The sequence below is a fragment of the Mytilus edulis genome, chromosome 6 (assembly GCF_963676685.1).
Source record: "Mytilus edulis chromosome 6, xbMytEdul2.2, whole genome shotgun sequence".
Taxonomy (NCBI): domain Eukaryota; kingdom Metazoa; phylum Mollusca; class Bivalvia; order Mytilida; family Mytilidae; genus Mytilus; species Mytilus edulis.
In genome coordinates this window covers 31746736-31763976 of record NC_092349.1, presented here as the reverse complement: position 1 = coordinate 31763976, position 17241 = coordinate 31746736, and the positions used below count along the sequence as shown (strand labels likewise).

Sequence of the window (17241 nt, the reverse complement as noted above, 5' to 3'; positions counted from 1 at the left end):
AGTATCTATAATATCGTTCTTCTTTTCCACGGATTTGACCTATAAAACAAGACTTATCACCGTGTTTGTATTAAGATGAGCAACACGATAGGAGACATATTTGGAGCAGGATCTTATCATCATTTTAGGTCATTTGAGATCACCTCAAGTTTTTGGTTGGGTTCGTCTTGCTCGGTTTTTAGTTTGCTGTGATTCGTGTACAGTTTTTTGTCTTTTGATAAACTTTATGTTTTGCCATGGCGTTGTCAGTTCATTTTTGACATTTGAGTTTAAATGTCCTTTTTGTATCTTTCGCCTCTTACTTTTTATGATTAGTTAAAACACCTATTCCAAAAATACAAATCTTACATTTCATAAACGATAAATTCACAGAAAATTATATTTTTGTTAATAAATGTGGAACGAATAAATTTACCTTTTTTGCAGTGTGTTTAGTGACATTGAAGAATTTTAAATTTCACAAACAATCGTAAAACAAAACTTCAAAGTTTTTACAAATGGTCAGATGACTTTTATCAGAAATCGATTGCGAGAAAACAAATCCGTGTTACAAACTAAAACATAGGGAACCACATCAACTTTAAGAGGAAAACAAAAGCAAAATAGAAACAAAATTGTCATTCATTTTTTAATCTGGACTTCAATGATGATTTTAAAGAGAAATTGTATGACTGATAATGAACCCAAGTTATACATATTACATGTATTAGTAAAACGTACCTTAATAGTATACCGAATTATCATAGGACAACTTTTATTTAAAACTATAAAAGAAAACGTTTGAAAAAAATTACCAAAGCTAGAAGACGTACAATTTTGTTGCCTGACTCTTTTCCCGACTCAAAGAGAAGTAGGGTATTTGGTTTTACATATTTATCAGAAAGTTCCATCGTATGGAAAACTTTCAGCGTAAATTTTATAATCATACAAGTGATTTACGAATTTTTATTCATCTGATAACTTTAATTGCAAGATGTCTGTAAGCATAGTAAGAGAGGCACAAGGAGAAAAAATACAAGTTATTTACTCGTTGGTGCTTCGGATTTTACACTTGACCAATTCCGATAAATGCAATTTCAGGAAAGCGATTTGGTTGCAGGGTATCAAAATATGTTCTTTTCAGTATACAACATTGATTAGAGATGCGATACCAGTGATGCAGACTATTTAGTCCCTTGTGGTATAATGGGCATATCAGTCAGTTTTTAGGTATTGAGATAAATGTTTCACTTTTGACACATTGTTCGAAAATTCTACGTTGATAAATAAAGAAATGATAGTCCAAAATTCCTCATGCAAATTTGGCCTTGAGTATAATTTGGCTATTACGTTTTACGTTTGAGTTCCCTTCTCACCATACAATCCACTCAAAGTGATGCTAGGGGCTGTCTTTAATTTGAGGTGTGTTGGGGTTATTTTGTTACTTGTTGAAGGCCTGATTGTGACTTAGAAATTAAGAAGAGTAATGAAAGCATTTTCCTATGATTTTTATGATTTTTGCTGTGCATATACTGTTTGTATGTTTATGATGGATACCCAATATCCTAATATCTGTTTTATTGCCCCTCACGTATTTTGTTATACAATGTTGGGTATAAGCGATCATTAAGATAAATAGAAAGATGCTGAAACTGAATACCCACTTGCGAAGATATTTTGATTATATATTAAAATTATATTCCTTAAAATAATATTTCTTATTTCAATTAAAACACATTTTGAGGTTGAAACATAATGATTTACAGAATCTGTTTTGTTCCAGCTATCTTTATATTAAAACCACGTTAATTACTTTGTCAGATTTTAGATTAAGCATCCTTACACAGGATTTCTTTTTAAAGTAATCTGCACTTTAATTAAAGATATTGTCAGTAATTACAAACATTTAGGTATGTATGAAGATATAAACATAGATTCTTACATTGGAACCAATGGATTATCGGATTTATCCAATCGAGATAATTAAATTATCAATTTTAATGTCCGAGCCTCGGCGAGGACGTTAAAATTGATAATTTAACTATCGAGATTAGATAAATCCGATAATCCACGAGTAAATATGTAAGAATCTGTTACTCTAATAATTAAAAAAATATTGTTTTTTTTTTTTTTTTTTTTTTATGATTATCCCCTTCGAGTGCCTTTCACATTCCACGAAGTTGTCAATTCTATTAACACCTGCTAGCACATTTTGATTCATCTAGTTAGCTAAAAAGGTTATGACCCTTAAAATCATCCAATAATTTGTTGAGATCACACGTTGATTATATTTATTTTTTTATACAATGGGTCCAGAAAGGGATAAATTTCAATACAACTAGAGAAAGCGAAATACATTTAAAGGTCATCCCAAATAATTTTGAATATCATTTGACTATGTGTGTATTTTCTAAATACACTATGATAATTAACATTAGTAATTTACTTTTTATATTAAAATTCTGTTTTGTGAAAACACACATTTCACCCTAGGCAATTGAATTTTCCACTTACTAAGTTGCCTCCTTCCTTTGCAATGACAGTTAATTCCGTAGATTTAAAAATAAGACACACGCTAATTTCTCGAAACTTTCCTAAACTCGTGTCTGGTATATCTAATTCAAGAATCCCAAGCTCTTGCACAAACGGTCCAAAGGTATACATGGGATCATTCTCTGTTGAAGTATAAACACCAATTGTAGCTTTTGTGTCCTGTGCTCTTGTAGGATGAAATATAGTTTCGAAATCGTTTTTACCAATTATCACAGTGTCACCTTTGCGCACGAGAACTTTGAAAACACAACAACACATAGCTCGATTGTTATAATACCTCAACATTGATTTTGAATGTTTATCAGCATCAAATGGTACGTCGCATGCTATACCATATGTCAGAGGACAAACCCGTTCTTGAATTAATCCAGGTGTATTTCCAAAAATAACTGCTCCTTTAACAACTGATAAAACTGCATCATCCGGGCAAATAACGGTCATTCCCGAAAACTCTTTAATAACTTTATTACGAAGAATTGCAGAATCAGAGAATCCGCCTATCAGCAAAATTGATTTTACTTTTACTAAACATGGTTTCTGCAATAGTTCCCGAGTATGATTTATAATAGCAGTGGTCGATTCATCAAACAATGATATAATTTTTTCTCTTGGAATTCTCAATTTATCTTTATGCCTTGAAACTCCATTCTCAGTTGTAAAGGGTTTTGAGTAAAACTCTTCGTATTTATCAAATAAACTCCGTGGAAACTGTAGAAATAGTTCACTACGTTCACTGCTTTCATCAACTGTTCTTTTCTTTAGCTCAAAATGTCTTTGTATATCGAGGACCTCACCTTTGTATTCGTGTTTGTATTCTTCCCACACTTCTATCCCAAATATGTTCTCAATGAAATTCATAAAAGCCTTGTCAACTATTGTTCCTCCCCATGGTCCACCAGTTGGCTCATGAAGCTCTTTGAGTCTGCCGTTTGCCATTATCTCGTAGGTTGTTATATCTATAGTACCACCTACAACGTAAGACAAATATTAAACCCATGGTAATCGTTAAATGAACTTGAATAAGATTGTACCAGTTATTTAGGAACTTTGATTCTCATATTTTAAACTTTTTTCTTGATATTATTTTATGTGTGTGGCTTTTTATTTTAATTTTAAAACATTGTCCATTTATTTCAGCATGTATCCATTCTTTAGTTTTCTTCGTTGTTTTTTTTTTTGTTTTTTTTTTCGCTACGGCGTTGTCAGTTTGTTTTCGACGAAAGGTTTAAATAACACTTTGGTACATTTCTCCTCTCTTTAATAAAATTGACTATCCATAGATTTAACTACCTTTTATTTGAAAAATGTGGAAACTAATGTATTGTAATGCCGTCAACCCCCCTTTTTGCATATGCTGTGTTATTAAGTACAAATAATAATACGGAGATGTCTGTGAGATGATATGCTTTGCATATGAGTGTATTCGATACGCTGATTACACTAAAATTGATTTAATTCTATTGTGTTTCAAGTGATTTTATGAGTGGAATTTACTCGCGGTGACAAAGTTTGTTCCCGGAGTGCAGGTACCTTTAGTTCTGTTGTAAATTGAGATATTAACCTTTTTCATGTGTTCCTAAGTTATCCTGTTGGTGTAATAACCTTCATGATGAATACATATGTTAGTTCTTAATGATTTTAAGCTGGAAAACATCTTTATTTACATAAAATGTCCAGTGTTTACATTTTGAATTGCCATTTCGGGAATTTCCCTAATTAGAGAGATGGTTGCTGATTGATCCGACTTATGTAAGAGAGTCTGTGATTGGCTGACATTCTTATAAAACTAAAATGATCAACTACGGAAAGCAGTAATTGTTGTGGTTTGGAATTGAATGTTATGAAACACCAAACTTGAAATCTCGGAGAATTTAGGAGGAAATTAGGAGACGAATTAGGGAGACATTAGGAGGAAATTAAGGAGACAATTAGGGAGACATTAGGAGGAAATTAGGAGACTTTAGGAGGAAATTAAGGAGACAATTAGGGAGACATTAGGAGGAAATTAAGGAGAAAATTAGGGAGACATTAGGAGACTTTAGGAGGAAATTAAGGAGACAATTAGGGAGACATTAGGAGGAAATTAAGGAGACGAATTTGGGAGAAGCTGGGAGTAAATCTCGGTGACTCAGTTTGGGTGGTAATAGTTGGTGACAATATATGTAGAGGGTAAATTATACCTATAGTTTTAATTATCAAAGAGATATATGTCTTGGTGACAATAATAACCTTTAGTATTTATATACAGATGGTTATTTTAAATAGATGTTGTTGAATTAAGCCGGCTACATAATTTTATAGGTGTTCTTTTATTGAGACCCTTTGTAAGCCTGAATGAGCTATATGCTAATGGTAGTTTTTTTAACTAGTCGACTGAATCTACAGAGTGGTTATACTCTGGATTGTTATATATATGTGTGTATATATATTTAATTAGTTAGACCAACCATACCAGGAACCCAACTTCCAAACCAGAAACAGCTAGAGCCTTCACAGCCATTTTAAGATTGTTAAATAAATTATCACAACTTTTATATGCTTTGTCTTTTATTTATAAATAATAATTATATAACATTTTTCTAGGTTAACGAAGCTGTAAAGTGTGTGGTTCGACGGTATTCCAATTAGACGTCGGGCCATACATCTTATAGTAATATAAACCATACCAGTTAAAGAAATCCCTTTTATTTGTAACCTGTTATCTCTGGTGTCCGACTCTAACACCAGGGAGGCAGCGTTATAGTATTGCTATATTGATACGAAAACTAATGGTCAATCATTCTGTCGATACTTATATTTTGGCATTTGAATAGGTCATGCAATTTTTTTCCAACGGTTTATGACGTTTTTTAGCTGGATATATTGTGACAGATGCCACCAGTGGAGAAGGATCTGCTTACATAAAACTAGTAAGGGATTTAAATGATGTTTTGCACAATTATATATGTTTACTTGTGAGGCGGGAAACATTGAAGACGGTTTTGGTTTGGCAGCAGCATATTTCATATGATGATCACAAAGTTATTATTTCGTCAATATTCGATATTACTTGACCATAAGAATTTCTTACATGATGTTTTGTTATTAAATCAGATTGTTTTCTGATTTTTCGATAAGTGATAAATGATATCGGATATGTTCCTTATGTCGTAACTACAATACCATTCCTTTTTTCACGAATATGACCTACCGAATTAGACTATTTACCGGATTTGTAATAACATAAGCAGCGACACAACGGGCGCCACATGTGGAGAAGGATCTGCTTACCCTTCTGGAGCACTTGAGATCACCCCAAGTGTTTGGTCGGGCTCGTGTTGCTTATTCTTTTTTTCTATGTTGTGTCTTCTGTACTATTATTTGTCTTTTTGTCTTTTTATTTTTCAGCCCTGGCGTTGTCAGTTTATTTTCATTCTATGAGTTTGACTGTCCCTCTGGTATATTTCGCCCCTCTTTTATAGGGTATTCTGTGGAATGTTCCAATTCCTCCTGTAAAATTTACATAATACAATATTGTTTTCTAAACATTTAAAGATTTTCTTACTGATTAGACAAATTCTTTACTAAACATACGGATTTTTTAAGTGTTATTATTAATATTGAGTGATGATATTTGCTATTATAGCTTCTACCAAATTAGTTTTTCACAATGCATGCCGATTGAAAATTTAAATTAATTAGTGGAATTACGTATTTGTCATCTATCAGCTTTAAAAATCTGAAGCGCATCTTCATAAGATATGCTTTCAACTGCATATATATTGAAATCATGTGACGCTTTGTCATTGCATATTTAATTGATTACCTCCGCAGTCCAAAATTAGAAGGGACTCTCCTGTACCAAAGGTAGAAATTGGACCAATGAGCTGACCTTTTCTTTGATATGTTGATTCTCGACAATATAATGCTGCTGCTTCAGGTTCATAGGCCAAAGTTAGCTGTGTACCAGGAATACCCGCCTTTATACAAATAAAACTGATTTTAATGCAGTACTCATTATTTAATACTCAAACTGGTATGCATGAAGGAAAAGATGAAATATTAACGTACAACATAGTAAATCATTATTTCAGTTTTACTTTATACAACATGTATTAATTGCAAGAGTGCGCACATGTAACTTTTGAGTTTTCCATTATTCTAAAACCGTGAAACACTATATGACAGATTTCAGTGAATGTTTTACAAGCAAATATATATATTGGACTTCAATTGCAAATATTGACAAAGTTACAAATGAAACATTATTCCAACCAAATTTCGTTTTACGTCTAATGCAAAACATTTGTTTTGTATGCACATGACTATATAAATATCTACCGTATACAAAAACATCGGGTACCAAGTAAAAACAAACGAAAATGTGTTTATAAAATCATATCTGACATTGTTACACCCTATATTATGATTGGTTGAGAACCAGCGTATCATTTGTGTTTATTATATTATTTGATAAGTCACATTCATCTTTCACCGACTCCGGCGAAATTGTACCAGGAGATATCTTTTTCAATATCCCAATGTCTCGTCATTGTTTGCTTATATGGCATACATCATTGATCCTTCTCAATTGGCGTTGTTTAATTTTTCTTGTGTAACGTCCATTAGTATTAATTGTTTGTTTATCCAGAACACATACTTTATACAAAAGGTGGCTTATAAAAACCAGGTCAACCAGGGATAAGAGCGGTAAATACCACTTTCGAAAACACTATTACTTTTATTATAAGTGTTCTTCATTATACTATACCTAAAGGGTATGTTTTACTAACATTTTGGAAAACAGTATAACGAAAATACCGAACTCCAACTCTAATTCAAAAAGAGGGAAGTTCAGAAAAACTGAAGAATCAAACGTTTTTAATCAACAAAACAAGTGAAAAGCAACTGCCATATTTCTGACTTAGTACAGCCATTTATCGGAGAAAATGGTGAGTTGAACTTGGTTGGAAGTAAAACGCAACTGCCATATTCCTGACTTAGTACAGACATTTATCGGAGAAAATGGTGAGTTGAACTTGTTTAGTTTATACTGGACACTTTATCTAATGGATATGTTCGGGAACGAATTCAGAGGTGTGTACATAACTACGATATGCCATGCACACACCAGTATCAAACATGTTTACCGATTCAAAAAACCCGAGGATAGGGATGCTTTGTTTTTTCTTCAATTCTGAAAAACCAACATAAACAACTAAATGAATCGCGAAACAAAAGATTTTAGATGGTCACAAATCTTTCTTTCTCTCCTTTGGTATTTACGTAGCAAAAAGGAAAAATAAAATCTCCCTTCTTTATACTGACTATCTAAACTCCATAAAGAATTTATGAAGAACCTTATACAACCGTGTGATCTAGATGTTCGACTTAACAGATTTTTGTTCTGTTTACTAAATTTACTACTGTTGAAGTCTTATAAAATGAGTTTTCAGTTTTTTATGAAAACTTTTAATTTGTATACGCTTTATCTTATTTGGCGAAGAACCATACTGGTTCAAATACAAATACTTTAAGATGATGTCATCAAATATCTGGAAATTTTACTAGCAGAAAACATAGTTGGTAATATTTCAACAGACAGTCGGAATACGAGTGGTATAGTGTAACAGTACCCTTCCTGGTCGCCGTTTTTTACTCATTTGACATGTATGAAGCAGAATGCATTAAGTGCCTTCTTAAGAATAAAAGACAAAACATATATATTTATGTATGTAGGTAACAATTAGTTATCAAAGGTACCAGGATTATAATTTAGTACGCCAGACGCGCGTTTCGTCTACATAAGACTCATCAGTGACGCTCATATCAAAATTTGTATAAAGCCAAACAATTATGAAGTTGAAAAGCATTGAGGATCCAAAATTCCAAAAGTTGTGCCAAACACAGCTAAGATAATTTATGCCTGGGATAAGAAACTCCTTAGTTTTTCGAAAATTTCGAAGTTTTGTAAACAGGAAATTTATAAAAATGACCACATTATTGACATTCTTGTCAACACCGAAGTACTGGGCTGGTGATACCCTCGGGGACGAAACGTCCAACAGCAGTGGCATCGACCCAGTGGTGTAAATATTTATCAAAGGTATCAGGATTTTAACTTAGTACGCGCGTTTCGTCTACGTAAGACTCATCAGTGACGCTCATATCAATTTTTTATAAAGCCAAACAAGTCTAAAGTTGAAGAGCATTGAGGATCCAAAATTCCAAAAAATTGTGCCAAATATGGCATGCATCTAATGTACCGAAATGCAAATTTTAGTTTGCGAATCAGTTTTTGTCTTTTGTTGCTTGCTGTCATATCTTCCGTTTTTTATTTTGTTATAAATAGGCAATTGGTTTTCTCGTTTGCATTGTTTCCTATTTCATCATGTTGGAGTCTTTCATAGTTGACTTTTCGATATGGGTTTTGCTTATAGTAGAAGATCATATGGTGACCAATAGCTGCTTACTCATAAATCAATACCTTTTTAAACTTTGATGTTGCAAACCATATTTTCGTATTTTTTAATTATATGAGATTCAAGATAATACATAAACTAAACGTTCTCTTTCAGAAACTGCTACAACAAAGTTATGAGGAGGACAGATTAAATATGACCCTCTATAAATTTTACGGACACTATCACGAAATGGTTGATCCATATGATGTGTCTTTGTCCAAACTAACTAAGGACATTTTTACCACGTGTAAGATTGTGTTTTGTCATTACGTCGTCTGATCTTTTAATTACCGAACGTGACTTATTTTCGATTGTGACTGTTTTGCTGAGTGTGAATTCGCATTGATATAAGACCTGTCACGGTATTTTTCTATCCCAAATTCATGTATTTACATGTGATGTTATATTTGTTATTCTCATCGGATTTTGTCGGATGTCTTAACGTTTGTAGTTATAAATTTATTTATTTTTCTGTTGTATAGGTGTGTTATGGTAAAGATAATTAATCACCCAGTTCATTTATTAGATTTTAGTTTGGGTAAACGACATTTATACGATATTTGTGGTTCTGTTTGATTCAGAAGAAACACCGACATAGCTAGATAATACAATTAAGGAATAACAGTACTGTAGTTAAAGAGTTGTCACCGTCAATTGTAGATTTGACGGTGGCAACTCTTCAACTACAGTACTGTTATTCCAATTCTAATGCATTACAAAAAGAAATAATACGATAACGAAAAATGTCTAAATTTGACAAATAAAAAAAAATCCGCGAAACTTCATGAACGATTTTGGCGCAAAGACGTCATAGGTAAACGTGACGTCATACAAATGAAAACTTACAAACTGGAGGTTATTACGTTACCTGTACGCTTCAAATTCGGATAAAATTACATTAAAACGGCGAGTTCGAGGTAGGTGTTGTTTTATTTTCGATTATGTAGTAGTAATCGAACATTTGTTGATTCAATCATTTCATAATGGTTGTCCCTCCTTAGTTACGCCTGGTCAACTGTGAGGGGGAGGACAGGGGTAAGGGAGACAGGGAGAAAGAGGGTAGGAGAGAGGAGAAAGGGGTGGGAGAAAGGAGAAAGGGGGTAGGAGAAAGGAGAGGAAGGCTGAGAGAAAGGAGAAAAAGTTGGAGAAAGGAGAAAAAATAAAATATCTCTCCTTTTAAAAAAATTTCTAATATTTCAAGAAAAGATATCTCAAAAGGAGATGTTTTATTCTAATGGGAGAAAGGAGAACGGGGGTAGGAGAAAGGAGAAAAGGGGTGGGAGAAGGGAGAAGGGTACCCCCCTGTCCTCCCCCTCAACTGTGGATTTGACGGCATTTTTTAGCCAATGAAAAAAATTGTTACATACAAATTGCATTAGAATCAATAATCTAATTACTATTATTGTAATTTTAATTGTTATTAATAAATGTTATATCAATATTACATATCTAATCTTGAACTCTATTCTAATTCTATCTTATTTTTGGTGTTTTTCTTTTTAGAAGTTCAAATGTGCGTTGATGGCTTTGGCTAACTCGGCTGTGAATATGTGTTGGGTTAAGGTTGTTTTATGTAATGTATCCGTTTTTATTCTGAAGTTAGTCACCACTTCGGTTTTATCATGTATATCTGTTATATAGTAATTTCATAAAAAAAAATACTGTTTGCAAAAGTATAAATTATTCTAAATAGCAAGAATGTTCTTGAACTAGACAAAAAAAACATAGCCGTATTGGGCACAATTTCTTGGAACGTTTGGTCCACAGTGTTCTTCAACTTTGTACTTGCTTTGGCTTTCGAACGTTTTTCATCTTAGCGTCACTGGTTAGTCTTGTGTTGACGAAACGCGCGTCTGGCGTATTAAATTTCAAATCGGTACCTTTTGTTAAATATTATTGGTGTGCTTCTCTGTTCTATATGTTCTCCCATTTATTTATATTGTAGTCCTGTCATGTAATGTTGTCATTTTAATGTTATATTTAACATTGCCATGAAAGTGGTAGGTTTGACATGCCACAAAACCAGGTTTAACCAACCATTTTTTTTTCTTGAAATGTCCTGTACCAAGTCAGGAAAATGGCCATTGTTATATTATAGTTCGTTTCTGTGTGTGTTACATTTTAATGTTGTGTTTCTGTTGTGTCGTAGTTCTCTTCTCATATTTGACGCGTTTCCCTGAGTTATAGTTCATGTAGTTTGTAACCAGGATTTGTTTTTTTTTCAATCGACTTATGAATTTCGAACAACGGTATACTACTGTTGCCTTTTTTATTCATATCTTGATATTTTCGTGGATATTGACAGGGATTGAGAACTTCACAAATGTATGAAAATAATGATGATTGTCTTTCCAATTTCCTTTTTGTATTTTCAAACAGTAACAAACCGCTGTCCTGTCGTAGGTACGATACAAGACTTACATTATGCAGAAGAAACACGAACTTAGTAATTTACATATAAGACAGTTTTACCTGAACGAATTATGTGATTAAAGCAATGTTTTGTAAATGACGAATACATAATTTATGTGATTTAACTGTGCATCCAATATTTCAGTGTACAAATATGTAGCTTAAAATATCGAATTACCTCTAAAGCTGCTAATCTCATGAACTGTTTTGCTTTATCCGTCCATATAGCTGGCACTGTTACCACCCATGATATATATTGTAAAGGTATTGATGATATTTTCAGCTCAAGGGTCTCAATGACATTGTTTTTCAAAAACTTCAGGGTATCTCCAAACACTTTCAATGCTGACATTCGATATCCGTTTACGTCTTTTATCTTATATCTACTTGTAATTTTACCAAAGCCCATGTTGGCTGCCTGCAAAAACAAATGAATAGGATTGTTTGTCCCCTGGTAGATCATGTTCATCGATATACAATTACGTTACGAATTGGTTATTTAGAATACAGTGCTTTTTTTAAATGAGTGATATTATTCACAAATAAATGTTGTTTTTCAGTAATTCCTATTGCACCAGGGGTAATTAAATGTAATTAAAAACAATTTGAAAGTAATGTTTAATTGAGCACATTTTCAATTACATATGATTTAGTCCAGTCTATTTGTGAATCAAGTGTTCAGATTGTGGTAAAAGCATCAAACTTTGCCGAGTTTTTATGCTCATATAAAACATTCAAAGCTTTGGACCCAATTCAGAAAATAAAACGGCTGCTCTATGCGGCCATTTCAAAATGACTTCCAAAATATTAATAATAATTATTGAAATAAGATATGAAAAATTAATGAATTTACAAAATTTGTGACCTGTCTTCTATTCATCACTAATGACAAAGTTTATCATCTGAGGACTTCATATATTGAAGTATCGGCGGCCATCTTGAATGGGGACCAGTTTGAAAATAATACTGTTATAATAATGTGTGTGTGCATTTACAACAAATCATTGTTATATGACTGTTGCTTTTTCTATTGGATATTGCTTTTGCGTAAAATTTCATTTTATGGTCCTCCTCGCGGTACCCGTTTACTATGTCGATTACTTTGAAACATAAGAGACAAATATTCAGATTTTAACAACTATAAAGTTTAAAGTGTTTGATGTATATTTAAGGATAAAAACAATTTCTAATGCAATTATTTTGAAACAGTTGTTCTGATTGGATGACAGCAAGCGTAAAATTATCTATCTCCTTGTCTGTAACTAAGGAAGCCGACATTTTGAATTTCGGAATGTATTGACATGTTATTTCTACAATAATAAACAAAAAAACTTACTTGTTGCGCCTAAAAATCTTCTTTTTATAAAATTTTATTACATTTTGAAGCGGCACAGAAGCCAGAAAACGCCCGGTGTTTATGTTTGACACCGGAAGCATACCTATGACGTCACCTAGTGTAGGGACCAAAGAAGATAACATCTTTACGCGAAATTTTCTTCAATGAAGATTTTACACTGAAATAAGGATTGAAATTTAATTATGAACTTGTTTTGCATTAGAATAGAGATAACTGTATTGTATTTGAAGCTTTGCGGACGTCCATCAATAGTTTTACTGTCGCCAGGTAAACTAAATTTACGACAGTAAAACTACCGATGGACGTCCTTAAAGCTTCAAATACAATACAGTTATCTCTTAAATATAAATATTGTTTGAAAATATAAAATTCATCTGTACACGCTACGAAACTGGATAAAAACTCGGCGGGTCTCGCTTTACATTCTGTTTCTAAAGCTCACACAGATACATTTTTGCTTGCGACCATGAACATGTACTGTACAGGGCCGTAAATTACATGGAGGCATGTAGGCAGTTGCCTCCCATTGCGGGCTGACCCCCCCCCCCCCCCCCCAAAAAAAACAAATACGAAAAAAAACCAGAAAAATCGCCTTGGCATTTGATAAAGCTTAACCAAATAAAACTTTCAGTATAAACAAACAATGTTACTTTATATTAATTTGAATTTTATGATCAAAATTATGAGTAATAAATTACATGTGAATTTTCAGTTTAAGGTTTGTAAATTGTGTCTGTGAAGCGAAGTTAAAATAGATCGATCTGAACAGACAAAAAAAGCAGGATAAACCACAAAAAATGCTCAAGTTGGCAATGTCAGGGAGTCTTTCATTTTAAGTTCGCAAATTGTTTCACTAAAACTTAGTAAAAATGGCTTGTGCAGTCATAAAGCAGTATAAAGCGTAAAAAAATATTACTTTACACCTAATCTTACTCTGAATCATAAAATTGAGAATGAAAATGGGGAATGTGTCAAAGAGACAACAACCCGACCATAGAGCAGACAACTGTATTCAATATTTTTAGGCGCTCAATTATTGAAATGTAACAAAATTCTAACAAGTGGTGGATTCTGGGGAGGTACATTGCATACAGGGAAAAAACCCGAAAAAAAATCATGTTTTGTCTAAATAGGGTCCAAAAAAATTTACGGCCCTGCTTTATATTCATTTTCATCGAAATACGACTTTAAAATTCTACTTATTTTAGCTCAAAAATTCAAGATTTTCCAAAATGACCGCCATTCAATATGGAAACATTTTCATAAATTTTGTTCAACAAGACAACTGGTATACGCACTGTCATTCTGTTTACCATGTGTCATGTCAATATCTTCCCTTTCCTGATTTTTTTTTTATGATTTTATAGAAATCAAACGTCCGCCATTCTAATAATGGCCGCTTATTCCGCCAATTTCAATTTTCAGAGTGGGTCCATAGCTGAAAATGCTTTCCATGACATGTACTACTGCTATGACAAATTTCTGGCTTTTACCACAATCAGAGCAATTTTGCCAAAAATCTACACAAATTGACTGGACTAGGGTAAATAACTACATTGCCTTTTTGTCATGTAATTGTGATTTTGTTTTCAACTACTTTCAATTACATTGGAGTATTTGCTTAGAAGTTTATAATATTTTTCGTTTCTCTGATGTACCTACACATTGTTACACCTGTTAACTGTTTTTTTTTTTTAAATTTCATTTCGCGTGTACATGTAATTCTAAATTCTTTCTGTTTACTTCGATTGTGAATAGCCATTATGTTAACGAAAAATGATACCTTCCATTGCTTGTCTACAATGTCAACAAATGTTTCAATAATGAACAGTGCATGTAATAAAAGGTCTCATTGTATCTGTTTCACACAATGAAATTGTTATGTTATTTATGACATTAAAAAATATATTCAATTGTAATGTACATAACTACATTTAAAAATCGATGCTTTTATTTTGTTAAAAACTCAATAAAATTGAAAAATGATTCATATGTAGCTATTAACTTTTGCTAGTAATGGACCCTTGGGCTTTTTCCTATTGTCAACTTAATATAGGCTAAATGTAAGAATGGTATATGTTTCACAGTAAATCTAGCTAGAATACGAACCTAGCTACTTATCAATATTCTACTCTTGATTATAGTTTATATATCATTTTAAGTAATCTTTACTTAAGAAAGTACTTACGTTGTCATCACAGAACAAACTCATTTTGAACGTACTAAAATATCTCCAATCTCCAGCTCTATTATCGTCTATTAATTCTGCGTACATATTTTCAGCTTCATATCCAAAACTATTAAACTCTTCATTTTCGTTATAAAGGATACAAGTAGGCACTTTAGGTGTAACCAAACCATCGCCAGATTGCCATCCATTTTTAATTTGAATATCAAGTTTATCATCTTTGAATTTTTGACGTAGAGAAAAAGCCCATCCAGAATAAGTTGTACCGAAATCAATCGCAACAACAACAACATTTCCATCTTCTGTACATGTAGGCTGGTCGGCTATTTCTAGATAATCTAAACTAGATGAAACTTCTATGTCATCATAGTGTAATGTATTTGAAACTTCATTGGTGTTTATTGGCATTGAGATGTTAGATACTGAATTAATATCATCAACTGCCTGGATTAAATTTTCTAGTTCCTTTCGATCTGCACTTGATAATGTGTCGGTATCATCCATGTACTCAACTGCATCCTCAAACTCGTCAATACTTGAGACATCGTCGTCAGCGTCACCTTTTTTGTCAAGTATTGACTCATTTTGTAATTGTAAGGTGTATTCGGTGACATTGGAATTTTTTGTCGACATATTCGATATTTCTGGTGTTATAACTCTTATGTCAAGTGTAACATGTGTAATGTCCTGTTAACATGGTTTACAACTGGTGTGTGTTACTTACTGAAAAATCAATATATAAGTGTTTATTCTAAAATGCACTACCGCTTCAATTAAAAGAGGGACGAAAGATACCAGAGGCACAGTCAACCTATTTAATGCCATAATGTTCTTAATATGTAATAATAATATGAATAGACTAGCATATTGAAAATTCAATGATGATTAACCTCATTAAGTAAAAGAATGTTAAAAAGGAAATACATTTCAATTAGTCAGAGAAATGATAATGGTAAACAACCTTTTGGTAATGTTTGTGTGTAAAGCACTGTTTGTTTTCTTTTGCTTATGGAGTCTTTGTTTTGTGTTTTGTTTATAACGCTAATGTGGTGCTTCTAACGTTTTGCGATTAGAATTTCAAAAGCTATGAAGTATTAAGGGAAACTAATTCTTTATAACAGATTCAATATGATAGAAAAGCAAAATACAGGTGTTGTCCATTCATTACACAAAATAAGTACATGCACCGCAAAAAAGAAACACAAAAGCAAAGAAACAGCGCTTTTATTGATGTTCTTCATCATAACATCACAATGAAACCTGCAAAACGGATAAACCATCACGTCACTGCAAGTTTAAGACGGCCCCTAGCACAGATTTGAGTCGAATTCTTGGGGGGGAATCAGATAGTCTCAGTTAGATATAGGACCACCAAATTGGGCCCAATCAAATAGAACATACTATAAAGTAGTACCTGGTAGTTAAAAAATAATGGTTTCTACGCATAGGTGTAGATATCATACTATGAAGTATATCTTTAATAATTAAGGTATCAATTAATAGGTTAAGGACTGGTAATCCTTGCAGATATATATGTAGTCTCGTGTATTTGCTAGACTCTTTTGTCATGAGCTTTGACCAGATTACTGCACATTAATGTGTCATCTTGTGATGTTCAGTAAGTAATTAACAATTTGAAGCGTAGAAACACTTATTTTTCATTTGGACAGAAAAGCAACCAGAAATTTAACTGTTTATCTAATACATTATTTGATGTTCAAACAAAAAAAAATCATATGAATAGTTAACGTAACTATTGGTCTGAAATGTTAGTGAACTAGTTTTAAAGTTCAAAATATATACGAATATTCATTATTTTTGTGATCACTGTGTTCAATGCCACATATGAGAACCGGGATCGGCATCATGCTGGGACGGCAAATTATCTTCGAACAAGACAGGTCAATATAAATTGTCAAATATCAAATTATTTACTAGGCCTTTTTAGTAAATGAAATGTAATGTACAGATAAAATGGTCATTCGCAATACCAAGTTTACATACACTATATGTACAGGAAGTATTACGGTTTCGCACAATCATGTTTCTTTTTAAACTTGAAACTTACGCTCGGTTTCCACCTATTCGATTCTAATTCAGGTCATGTTGCGTCACACTGATTGTTCACATTATTAAGGAAATTGTGTTGTCTCATGAAATTTCATGATTATACAGTTTTTATGAATTAAATTGTTTGTAACAAATTAGGAACGTGAATGACAAAGGGATTGTCTTTATCGTGTTGATTTGTTCCGCAGTCACTGTGGTACGTAACGGTCTGTAGTAGTCTCTTTTGCCATTCATGAACT

General features: G+C 32.7%; 1 protein-coding gene across 1 annotated transcript; it reads right to left on the bottom strand.

Moving 5' to 3' along the window:
• Nucleotides 1-2132: 2132 nt before the first annotated feature.
• Nucleotides 2133-15660, bottom strand: LOC139527514 (heat shock 70 kDa protein 12B-like). The gene is made up of 4 exons (XM_071323015.1): nucleotides 14933-15660; nucleotides 11566-11805; nucleotides 6338-6491; nucleotides 2133-3500 (listed from the first exon to the last, which is right to left on the bottom strand). The coding sequence occupies exons 1-4, from the start codon at nucleotides 15563-15565 to the stop codon at nucleotides 2464-2466; spliced, it is 2064 nt and encodes a 687-aa protein (XP_071179116.1). The 5' UTR covers nucleotides 15566-15660; the 3' UTR covers nucleotides 2133-2463.
• Nucleotides 15661-17241: the final 1581 nt, after the last annotated feature.